Below are 11,916 nucleotides of genomic sequence, written 5' to 3'. Positions count from 1 at the left end.
CCGCGGGGGGTCGGGCGCACACGGGCCTTCGCGTTCGGGGCCCGGCCTGAATTCAGCTGTGCGGGAAAGGGTGCGCTGGGGCGTGCTTGGGCCGCGCATCGAACCACGGAGTCGGTCTCCTCGGAGGACACCTTTAGGGTCACCGAGCCCTGCGGTTAGCCCAGCACTGCCGGGTCACCGCTAACCCGTGTCCCTCAGCGCCACATCTCCATGGCTTGGAAACCCCCCCAGGGGGGGCGCCCGCCCCCCTGGGAAGATATTTTTCCTAATATGCAGCCTAAACCTCCTCGGGTGCAACTTGAGGCTGTTTCCTCTTGTTCTGTTGCTTGTTCCTTGAGAGAAGAGCCTGACCCCCACCTGGCTCCAGCCTCCTGTCAGGAGCTGTGGAGAGCCAGAAGGTCTCCCCTGAGCCTCCTTTGCTCCAGGCTCAGCACCCCCAGGTCCCTCAGCTGCTTCTCACCAGACTTGGCCTCTAGGCCCTTCCCCAGCTTCATTGCCCTTCTCTGGCCGTGCTCCAGCCTCTCAATGTCCTTCTTGGAGTGAGGGGCCCAAAACTGACCCCAGGATTTAAGGTGCAGCCTCCCCATTGCTGAGTCCAGGGAGACAATCCCTGCCCTAGTCCTGCTGGCCACACTATTTCTGATGCTGGGAATGCCATGCGAGTTTGGTGTGCGCACAGTGGTTTGCATTTGAGGCTGAGCGGGCGCTAAATTGTGCGTGAACTGCTGCACAAAATAAAGATGTTGCAGGTGGGACTGGGCATGCTTTGAATAGTGCCTGGAGTGTGTACAGGGGGCTGCACTCAGGGCTAGGTACGTGTTGGATTGTGTGCTGAATTTTGTGCACACTGAGGGTGCGCAAAACAGGCTGCATCTGCAGCCAGGCATTTAATAATTAAATAAATGGATGAAACCAGGCTGGCTTGTATCCAGGTATTTGTTTTCCAGCTGCAGGATCAGACATTCCCATAATTTCTTATCCTAAAATGTGAAAACAGAGTCAGGATCATACCTTAAATCTTGCTGGACAGTACCTGATCACCCCAGCAGCTGGCTTTCTTCCTGCATCTGTGTCCCTTGCACTCTCTGAACTTCTCCATCACCATTTTCCCACTTCCTTAACTGTTCTCAACCCATCCATAGCCTGGGCGAGACCCGGAGGATCTTGTGGGCTGCCTGTTGCTGTTCATGCTGGATGGCAGTGGGGGAAGGTAGCCCCTCTTAATGCCAGGGTGCCTGGGGCTTGGCATGTGCACTGTGCTGCTAACAGGAGTTGGCAGGGAAGCTATGAAGCTCCTGCAGCCTCCTGGGTGGGGGCGAGTAAGGAGTTCTGGGGCAATGTCACCTAGTATCGGGGTCAGGTACTGGTGTGGCATGGAATGTGATCCTTTAGAATCATGGGATCATTTAAGTTGGAAAAGACCGTTGAAGCTCATTGAGTCCAACTGTTAACATTTGCTTTACTGCAGGCCCAACGGTGGTGTGCGAGATGCTGCCAAGTGCTGGTGTCTATTACTTCCCATGGGAGGTCAACAGCTCAGTCCCAGAGGGGGAAGTGCTGAGGACGTTTGGCAGGTGAGAAGGGTACCTGGCTCACCTTGCAGGCCAGGCCTTCCCTTCACTGGCTGGCCCCTCTCCCTTTGTTTTTAATTGTGTATCTCTGCACTGCTGAGCTTCCCAAATCCATTGCTCTCAGGTTAAACTTCTACGACCTGGCCCGGTCCGAAGCTGTTCTCACTGCTCAGCACAGCTCAGCTCAGTACCAGGTCTGTGTTGACACCAAGTTTGTGGAGCCATTCCAAGCCCAGCTGGGATCTTGCTACATGGTCCTGGGAGAGGCTGAACAAAGGGAAGGTAAATACTCCAAGAACCAGTGCCTTTTCCTGCTGTTCATGGTTCGTCAGCTCCTTCGTGGCTCCCTAGGGGAACAGTGAGACACACTGTCGCTGAGGCTAGTGTTAGCCAAGGCAGGCTCATCTCGTGTGTCTGCCTCTGGTCACATGAGCATGCAGGAGCAGCCTGTTGCTCCTCGTTGACCATGAGAACCATCCTTCACCACTTCTTGGTGAAGAGCTGGTGCTCTGGCACAGATTTCATTAGCAAATCGTCAGCATCGCTGAGCTTGTGAAACCTGCGCTAAAGACTTCTGGCATCATTGCCAGACATCATCTTCACTCCAAACGTGGCTGACTGCAGCAATACCTCATCGAGAGGTGGCTGGATTGGTCTTTGCCATCATTGAAAGGCTCTAATTATACCCCTGCCCTCAGACACAGGGAGTGAGGAAAGCAGGCAGGCTCCTGTCACACAGGACACCCTGTTGGCCATGCCTGAGGTGCCCCGAGTGTTATTCCCGCTGCACAGTGTTCTGTGTGGGGAGTGGATCTGGGCTGGGCTGTGGGGTTGTGAAGCAAACCCTAAGTGTTGTCTTGGCCACACCTGATAACAAGCATTTGCATCCGTGCCATTGAAATCTTCAGTGGCATGTGGAAATCCACACTGCCTGTGGCATCTTGTGAGTAACCTGCTAAGCCACTGCTGCAAAATTTCTTTGGAAATACATTATTTTGCTCATCACAGCTTAGGAATGAGTTGGCTCCCTTTTGCAGGAGTGGAAAGGGAGCAGGCTGAGACAGTGCCTCTGTCACCAAGGTTTGGCCCCATTTCTGTAGCTCCGTGTTCCCATTTGATTGCCACCAGTGAACTATTGGTTATAGTCAGTATTGAGCCTCTTCTAAGCCCAGCATTGTTCTGTCCTCTTCTTGTCTGCACAGAGACACTCAGAAATAAGCTTAGACACATCCCTGATGCTTTTTAGAGAAGGAAAACCAAACTTCATGCAGTCTGCTGTGTGGCAGGCACTGACACTGATATGTCCTGGGCTAGCATTCCCCAGTGCAAGGAGAGCGTGGTGTCAGTCACCAGCATTTTGTAGCCAACAGGGCAGAGCGAAAGCACATCACAGAATTAACCAGCTCCTGGGCCTGCTGCTTGCGGCGGTGGAGGCACGTGGCTGGTCCAGTCTCCTGCAGGTTCTCAGGCTATGGCCATTTGGCCAGCTGGAGCCACATGTTGCCTGGGGGAACCTCCCTATTTTCCTTCAAGCTGCTCCATCTGTTTTTCTTTGTACAGAAACTTTCTGTTTATGTTCCCAGGTGGAGCGCCTGTGGTAAAGGCACGAATATTGACCTGTGTGGAGGGGATGAACACGCCCTTGCTGGAGCAGGCCATACAGGAGCAGAGGGAATACTTCAAGGAGAGGCAGGAGCGGACTGGGGACAGCATGTCCTGACAGCAGCTCTGAGACAGCCGTACACTGGTCCTCACATTGCCATTTGCAACAAATATGTTATAAGTAAATTTACAAGGTGGTTTTGCAACCTAATGCTTTGTGCCATGGCAAGTAACAAAGTCAGGTCATTAAGCATCAAAATGCTTGAAGACTGTGAGTCAGTCTGTGACTGGGGGTTGTCTGTCCATGCTAGGTGTCATCACTGCAAGTAGCTCTGGGAATCAGGTTTGTTGTTTGTTTAAAAGGGTGGTTAAGGAAAGGGAGTGCTGGAGTTATAGTGATCTTTTTGGAATACAAGGCTTGGAGACATCAGAAAAAGAAGTCTCCAAATCAGGAGGTGACCGGCTCAGACCCACAGACACTGCTGAAGCACAGCAGGTTGCCAGGCTGTGGACACATGGGAGGTAAAGGGCATGAACACAAAGTTCATTAGCCCTGTGTGGCTGCAGGGCCACGAGTGCAGGTGTTTGGTTACCGTGAGTCAGCTGCCACACAGGAGTGTTCCTGACAAAACACTCACACCTGGACTGACCAACAAAGAAACAAGAAGAATAAAGGGTCACTATTTTCAGTAGTACCTTCCTCTTCAGGTTTTCAGAAGCTGGTGTCCAAGGGGGAAGATTGACTTTAGCTCTAAAATAAATATTTGCAGTGCTCTGAGAACCACCACTTGACTTTCTTCCTTGACACAACTAAGTTTGTGAGACCTTAAATCACTATTTTTTTTTAAGCATCTAAAGGTTTTGATTGATATTTTCTTAAATAAAGATGAAAACAGAATGCAGCCTGTCTTCTATTCATTAACATCCTCTTTCTGGCTAAGGCAAATGCATTAGGCCATGCAGAAACCCCATGGACCATGTAAGCAAATTTGGCAATATGCAGTTTTCTTCCTCCTAAGTACTGGTTGTGTAATGAAGTGCTTGGCTTTGAAAAAGTTGCAAGAAAATGAAATGAAGTTACATCAGCACCACTGTGGTTTAAGAACATGGTGACAGGCCCACCTAGCAGAATTAAATCAGAACAGAAGCAGAAGCAGAATTAACTCATCAACAAAGAGACAGAAAATCACTAATGTGAGATGAGAATAAAAAGTGCAAGAGAGAGAAGACTGTGTTATAGGAATCCCTGGACCTGGAGTGAGCTGGGATTATGGTTTACAGGGGAATTCAGCTACCTGCAGCCTTTTCTGCTATTTCCTCAGTTTCTCTGCTAAAATACTCAGAAAATAAGAACTGCTGCCCAGCAACAGAACCAAATGCAACAGGTATTGGCAAAGTTCTCTGTTACCAGCAGGCTTGATTCAAGGGCCTGAGACAGCTCAGTAATTACAGCACTTGCTATTATCTGTAATCATAGTCTAGCCATGTATTTTTCTTCACACAGTTATGGGGATACAAAAGCCCCACCTCAGCACGTGCTCTGTTCAGCCCAAGTCCAGAACCATGATCTCAAGAGGCAAGATATTAACCTGGTTTTGTAAGGGACAATGATGACTTGGTTATAATATGTTTATGTTTGCACCTAATCTGTTTGTTCTCCTACCTTCCTCCCTGTACTTAAATTTTGTCCATATGGCCAGGTTTGCCAGAGTTGGGACTATCCAAGATGGCAGGACTGGGAATATCCAAAATACCAGGTTCCTACAAACATTATAAAAAATCCCAACAAACCTAACCAGACAGGAAGAGGAGAACAAATTTGGCAGTGACTCCAGATGGAGATGTGAATGCCAACTCAGCCTTCACAAGGCAATAGAGAAACCACCAGAGTTTGCTGTGGCTATGTGGATCCTTCTTCAGACGCAGAACAGCCACCACTCTTTACTTCTTTCAAATTGACAAAACTAGGATAAATTTTAAAAACATATTGTGCTGGTGGACTAATCAGTCCTTTTTAGATCAGCTAATAGTTGAGGTCTGCACTGTAGACCCAGACAACCAGTGTCCTGCTGTGCCCATCCAGAGACATGAAGCCCTCAAGCCCTCCAAAAGACAGTCCCAGTAGCTCTACCTTTTCTGGTGCCACAACATACAATACAATACTTTTTTAATCTTGTCTTCTGTCATCTCTTAAATCAATGATTAATCCCCCCCAAGGTCATAATCTGAAGGGCTGACCAAGCGGCACAGCCTACGGTGGGGAGGTTCAAGGGACAATTGCACAAGACAAAAAAAAGGAAAATAACAAAAAAAAAAAAAAAAAAAAAAAAAAAAAAAAAAAAAAAAAAAAAAAAAAGAACAAACAAAACAAACAAACAAACAAAAATCAAAAATTCTGCTGTGTGTTTGACCTGAGTGTGTCCCATACCCCATCCCCTTGCTGCCAGGTGCTGTACAAATAGACCTGGAGAGCTTCAGGGCTTCCCTTGGCCCTGTGCAGTCCCTGTGGCCTCTCCCACAGGCCCAAAGCACCTCTTTACATCCATTTTGCTCCATTTTTGCTTCAGCCAGCACACGGCACAACCTAGGTAGGTCACAATTAGTCCTGGGTGTGTTTGGCTCTTTGGGTCTGCCCCTAGCCAGCCTCCAGACACCCACCGGTCTGCCCAAAGACCCCTCCCCCACCAGTCTGCCCAAAGACCCCTAGCCAGGCTCCAGACACCCACCAGTCTGCCCAGGCAGCTCTGTCCACCTGCAGCTCCCCAGTCCAACGCTGCTGGGGGAGCACCAAGGGGGGACCCAGACCCCAAAAGCAGCTCAGTGGACACACAGGGAGAAGAAAAACATTCTGAACAATAGTTGGGGTTTTTTTCTCCTTTTTTTTTCCTCAGAAAGCGGTGCCGGCTGCCCTCGCTGCCATCGCAAGGCTGAGGCGCCGCCATGGACACATTGCAGGAGGTGTTCCAGAAGCTGGAGAAGATCGGAGAGGGCACTTACGGCGTGGTGTACAAGGCTCGCAACAAGCGCACGGGGCAGCTGGTGGCCCTCAAGAAGATCCACCTGGACTCGTGAGTGGGGCAAAGCCCCGGCCCTGGGGCTGCAATAGCCGGGCCCTGTGGTGCCAGGCCGGCCTGCCATGGCGCCAGGCCGGCTGCCCTCTCAGCGTGGCAGCAGCAGGGTGCCGAGCCTGGAAGGGGGCGAGGAAGGCAAATGGCTCCTCTGGGACTGGCAGTGCCGGCTGGGGGGGGATGGCCACCAGCTGAGCCCAGCAGTGCCCCAGCCCCACTACAGAAGTGAACAGGAGGGCCCTGAGCACAGCCTGGTGTCCAAAATAGTGCAAACAGCTCAAAAAAGCCTGACATGAGGGAAAAAATGTCTTTATTGGCACATGCGAGCAGCTGGGGCCTGACCCGGCCTACTTGGCTGTGGCTTCCTGGCACAGGGAAGCAGCGATCATTTTGGGAGGGGGCCTGTCCCTCAGGAGTGTGGTGTCCGGGCTTGGTGAGGCTCATCCTCCCGGCAGGGCCAGCTTTGGCCCCCCAGGGTGGGGACTGAGCAGATGGAAGCTTGGTACTGCTCCCCTGGGTCGGCCCTGGGCTGCCTTAGCAATGAGGGGTGTCGGTGTGGACCTGAGGCCATGGTGGTGGGACTGCAACCCATGGTGGCCCCTCAAGATGATGGAGGCAGCTGCCTCAGGGACAAAGAGCTTTCATCTCCCCCACCTCTGAAAAGGGAGGTTTAGGCATTTAGACAGTTGTTGCTTCTCCATAGCCTTGGGTGCTCCCAAACAAGCTGTCTAGATCACCCTCTCTTTCCCCATGACTCCATTCCCCCCCGTCTCACCCCAGCCCACCCCATGCATTGCTCCACCCCAAACTCTGGGTGCGGGGTTTGAGGAGATCCTCCCCTGGGCAGGCACTGGGATGCAATGGAAGGGAGAAGGGACACAGTGCCCTAGTGGGCTGTGGGATCCCACTGGGGGACAGGGTGCTGTACAGCCCATCTCTGCTGCAGGGAGACAGAGGGGGTCCCCAGCACTGCCATCCGAGAAATCTCACTGCTGAAGGAGCTGAAGCACCCCAACATAGTCAGGTGAGACCTGGATGAACCCTCCCCACCAGCTCTATTGCTGAGCTCTCCTGTACAGACAGCAAGAAGGGCTTTCTTGTCCTTCCCTGACGGCCCAGACAGGAGTAAAATAAACAGGAAAATTTAAGAATCACGTGCACTTCCCTGGTTCTTGGCAACAACTCACAGCACTGCTGCTTCACTCCAACAACACAGGCTGGTCCAAGCTCCTGCCTTTTACTAAATGCTGCTTCTCTCTGCTCCAAAGGACTCACAAAGCAGAGGCAGCTGTGGGAGAAGGGATGTTTGAGTATAGCAAAGGTCTGGAGAAGGTACTGAAAGGTACTGGAGGGAGTGCTTGTGCTTCTTTTGCAGGCTCCTGGATGTCATACACAGCCAGAAGAAGCTCTATCTGGTGTTTGAGTATCTAAATCAGGACCTGAAGAAATACCTGGACTCAGCCCGAACTGGACAGCTTCCCTTAAGCTTGGTCAAGGTACAGCGTGGGAGGAGCATTAACAGGCGGGGCAGAGAGTGTGTATCCTTGCTGCCTTCTGCTGGGCAGAGCCAGCACTGAGCTGCTCTTACCCAGGCTGCATTTGGAAGAGGCTTATCCTCTGCTGGAGGCATTCAGCCCCTCAGATCTCAAACATTTCAGCTGGAAAAACACCGTGGCACTATTGCTCACTGCATTTATTTCCCAAATGCTTCTAAGCTCTCCAGCCTAGCTCGCTGTAGAACAAACTGCTCTTTGAAGGACAGCCGAGGGTTTGATTGCTAATTGCCCTTGTGCAGAGTAATGGGTGGGTGGAAGGGGCTGCTACTGTTTGGATTGGTTTCTCTCCATCCCCATGTAGGGTGGGAGCAGTCGGTGTGCGTCTCTGAATAGTAGCCCACAAGCCTGATGTTGTATTATACTAAGGTCTTTTTTCCCATTCAAGTCTATAAATGATCCAAAGTGTGTTTGTTGGTTCACACAATCCAGCCTTCAAAGTGGTTTCATTGTGGCCTTGTCTGAAATTTCTTCTTGCCTTAGAACTACCTGCTCCAGCTGCTGCAGGGTGTGAGCTTCTGCCACTCTCACAGAGTCATCCACAGGGACTTGAAGCCACAGAACTTGCTCATTAACGAAGCAGGAACAATCAAGCTGGCTGATTTTGGACTGGCAAGAGCTTTTGGAGTCCCTCTGCGCACGTACACTCATGAGGTACTGTTGAGGCTCCCTGCCACCTGAGAGTAGGGTACACAATCCACAGTGGGTGAACAACAGCAGCATCACAAGTTACTCATCACTAATGGAGAGAGGACTGTGCCCAGGCATGTGATCTTAACCTAACCTGCAGCTTAGGGGTTACATCATGTCCCCACAGAGCGTGCTGGCTGCCTCCACCCTCGCCTGCCTGTGAGCTGGGTTCTGACCTTCTCTTCATAGTGTGTATTTATTTGTTCCAGAGTGTCCCAATGAAGCTGAGATCTGTTAATCCCAATCATGCTGTCGCTAAGGTGCCCATTAGTTCAGCATGTCCTTGGCACACTCTGATTTGTACAGTTGCTGCATTACAGCTGCCATTCTTCACCCAGGGAAACCAGACAACGCTTGTGTGTTGGTTCCTTACCAGGTGGTGACCCTGTGGTACCGAGCCCCCGAAATACTGCTGGGATGCAAATACTACTCCACTGCTGTGGACCTCTGGAGCATTGGCTGCATCTTTGCAGAAATGGTAGAACGGCTTTTAACATCTTTTTAAGGAGCAGGGAGGATGCAGCTGCAATGGGAAGTGGGCAAGGAGGGTCAAGACACAGAATATCTGTGACATTGTGGTCCCACCCTGTGTTGGGGTGTGTAGTACGGGAAGTCCGCCCTGAGGAGTATCTGTTCCTCACCTGTGAGCTTGGAAGGAAATCTGCCACCCTCAGGGGCCTGGCAGAAGGCAAAGAAGGCTTTGTAGTCCCACTGCAGCTCCAGGTACACAGGAACGTGATGCCTCTCCTTGCAGAAGGGGTCACTTCAGTCTCGTTGCAGCAGCATTTGATCCCGGGAGGAGGTGACTCCCTTGCAGATGCCCCCACAGGAGGCTGCAGAGAACCAGCACTCTCATAGCATGGCAGGGCAGATCTCCTAGGGGGTCCATGCTCCATTTGGAAGAGGTTTTGTTATCCTGCAGTGTCATAGCACTATCCCTAGCTCCCAAAGGCCCCCAGCTGCTGATCAGCAAAGCCTGGGCGAGCAGGCAGGGAGGGAGGGAGTTACCCTGCAAGAGCACGTGTTGGGAAACGGGAGACAGAGGGATGAGGGACTGGCAGAGAGGAGGACAGCCTCAGGGGAGCACGGATCCATGGAGAGGGGCTGGAGACAAGCAGGCAGACTCCCAAGCCTTTCCCAACCACTGCCTGGCAGAATCACTGCACTGCCACTGCCCCAGTCGATGCAGCTGTTTGCATCTGCAGGGACAAACAGCACTCTGCGACCTGCTGGATGGAAAGGTGGGAATTGGCTTTTTTCCCCCCAGGTGACCAGGAAGGTCCTGTTTCCAGGGGACTCCGAGATCGATCAGCTCTTCCGGATCTTTCGCAGCCTGGGCACGCCCACCGAGGCGAGCTGGCCGGGGGTGACCCAGCTGCGGGACTACAAGGGGGACTTCCCCCGCTGGGCAAGGAAGGAGATAAAGGAAGTTGTTCCCAACTTAGATCAAGATGGTAGAGACTTACTGATGGTGAGTGAGGGATCAGAACAAGACCCGGGGACAGACAGGACCTTCTCAAACTAGGCAGAGAGTAGAGATACTTGGGACTGACCTACCTGGTAGTATGTTAGATGGTCTGGCTCTGATGCTCATCTTTGCCATTGCAGAAACAATGAATCATCAAACAGGACTCAGTCCTGGCTCTGAAGCAGGGCTGTCATTGCAGGTTCCTCTAGGAAACCACTGCACTGGGGCTCAATAAACCCTTCTAGCATAATCCCCACAGTAACTTCAGCAGTGGGTTACTCCTGAAGCCCAGAGAGGGGAAAAGACAGGACCTATATCTGCATCTGGGCCCAGGTGTGCGCTGGTGCAAGCCACCGTTTGGGTTTTAAATCCTAAATCTGCTGGGTTTTCTCTTGGCAGCAATTGCTCCTGTACGATCCCAGCAGGCGCATCTCAGCCAAGGCAGCCCTCAACCACCAGTACTTCTGTAGAAGCCCTCACAACCCAGAAGAGCAACGTGGGCTGCAGAGACACTACAGATGAGGCGACCCAGCTCTCCCCATGGACTTGCACCTCCAATAGCAGTGCAGGTCTGGTTTGGGGCACTTAGCAGGGGGCTTGGTATGGACCCAGGGTCTCACTTCTCCTGAGGAGCCTGGAAAGGGTCGTTCTTGCGTTTAGACACTCTCAGCCTGTTGCTGGGGGAAAGTTTGTCTGGGTTACTGCCAGCAGAGCTGTTTTGATGAGGTTACATGCAAAAGGTAGGGGGTATTTATCAGCATAAGACACTGAGATGTAGATGACAGAGCATCTTTCAGAGGTTTGTCCTTGTGTTAGCCATTGAGCTAAGGTAACACACAGTGATTCCTGTCCAGCACTGGAGCATCTCCAGGTCTGTTGGTGGCAGTGCCTGTCACCAGGGCGTGCTGGAGCTCCACTTTGGAGCACTTCTCTGCTCAACCTTCCTGCTGTTCTTATCAAAACCTGGGCTTGTCAGCACCAGCAAGTTGTTTAATCTGAGCTGTTTAACAGGATTGATGTTCTGCTGTTTCATAAGCTGAAGAGCTCTGTCAGGCGTCTTAATTTGTGCCTTAGCTGGGACCAAGAAGCCAAAGCTCCAGTTAGCATAAAGCTCATGTTGGCTGTGGCTGGAAGCAGTGGCAGCTGAAGCATGGGCTTTCCATCACCAGTCCAGGTGTAATGCTGTTTCCTTTGCTTTAGTGTCTTGGGAATGTTTTTGCTGTTCATGTGTTTGGAGAATTATCACTACGTTCTGGGGTGGTTTTAACATCTTCCAGTTTTTTTCTTTCAGTACAGAAAGAAATAAAGCCTTGTCATTTGTTCAGGAACCTTGGTGTTTATTGTTTGGCACAGCCCATCGGACCAGTGATGCAGGACAGTCTGGCTGGTCCTTTTTTCCAGAGAGCTTTTCTCCCTTCCTTATCTCCTGCACTTTCTTTTATTCTTTCCAGCCCAAATCCTTGGCAGGTGCAGAGATGTGCTCTCAATTCTGTCGTGGATCAAGGGGCTGACAGTTCTGCAGCCCAGCGCTGTCTGGGTATGGCAAGACAGGCTTGCTTTCCATCAGGTTGCCACAAACCAGTTCAGAGACATGTTCCTCATATTTAAATACTCAAAAGACAGATTTTAAACTTAGGGAATCCAAACTTCTGTACTCCTGTTTTTTGTCCCCACACATGGCCCCCTAATAACTGCGATCCTAAGAAGTGATTTCAGCACAACCTGACAGCTCTGCAAATCTACCACATTCCTACAGTTTCCTAACATACATATAATAAACATAAACAATGCAAAAGAGAGCGGTGGCTGCACACGCAGCTGGAGCAGAAACTTCCCACCTACTAGATACAAGAGAATTTGCATGGGGGAGAAAAACCTCTAAAGTCCCTCCTGAGAAAGCAACTCTCAGCCCAAGACATACCTGTCTAAAGCCAAGCTCTGCTGCCCTTTGGCTTCCTCCATCA

At 51.2% G+C, this 11,916-nt stretch overlaps 2 protein-coding genes across 2 annotated transcripts; both read left to right on the top strand.

Annotated features, from left to right (window-relative positions):
• The first annotated feature begins 1,488 nt into the window (after positions 1–1,488).
• Positions 1,489–3,291, top strand: TEN1 (TEN1 CST complex subunit). The gene is made up of 3 exons (XM_008936020.1): positions 1,489–1,574; positions 1,696–1,853; positions 3,155–3,291. The coding sequence occupies exons 1-3, from the start codon at positions 1,489–1,491 to the stop codon at positions 3,289–3,291; spliced, it is 381 nt and encodes a 126-aa protein (XP_008934268.1).
• A 2,822-nt stretch (positions 3,292–6,113) lies between these two features.
• CDK3 (cyclin-dependent kinase 3) lies at positions 6,114–10,474 on the top strand. Its single transcript, XM_008936019.1, has 7 exons — positions 6,114–6,241; positions 7,188–7,265; positions 7,617–7,737; positions 8,278–8,448; positions 8,861–8,962; positions 9,752–9,955; positions 10,352–10,474. The coding sequence occupies exons 1-7, from the start codon at positions 6,114–6,116 to the stop codon at positions 10,472–10,474; spliced, it is 927 nt and encodes a 308-aa protein (XP_008934267.1).
• The last annotated feature ends 1,442 nt before the right edge of the window (positions 10,475–11,916 follow it).

This window comes from Merops nubicus, unplaced genomic scaffold, assembly GCF_000691845.1.
Source record: "Merops nubicus isolate BGI_N331 unplaced genomic scaffold, ASM69184v1 scaffold37542, whole genome shotgun sequence".
In the NCBI taxonomy this organism is placed as follows: Eukaryota; Metazoa; Chordata; class Aves; order Coraciiformes; family Meropidae; genus Merops; species Merops nubicus.
This window is presented reverse-complemented; position numbering and strand designations above follow the sequence as displayed.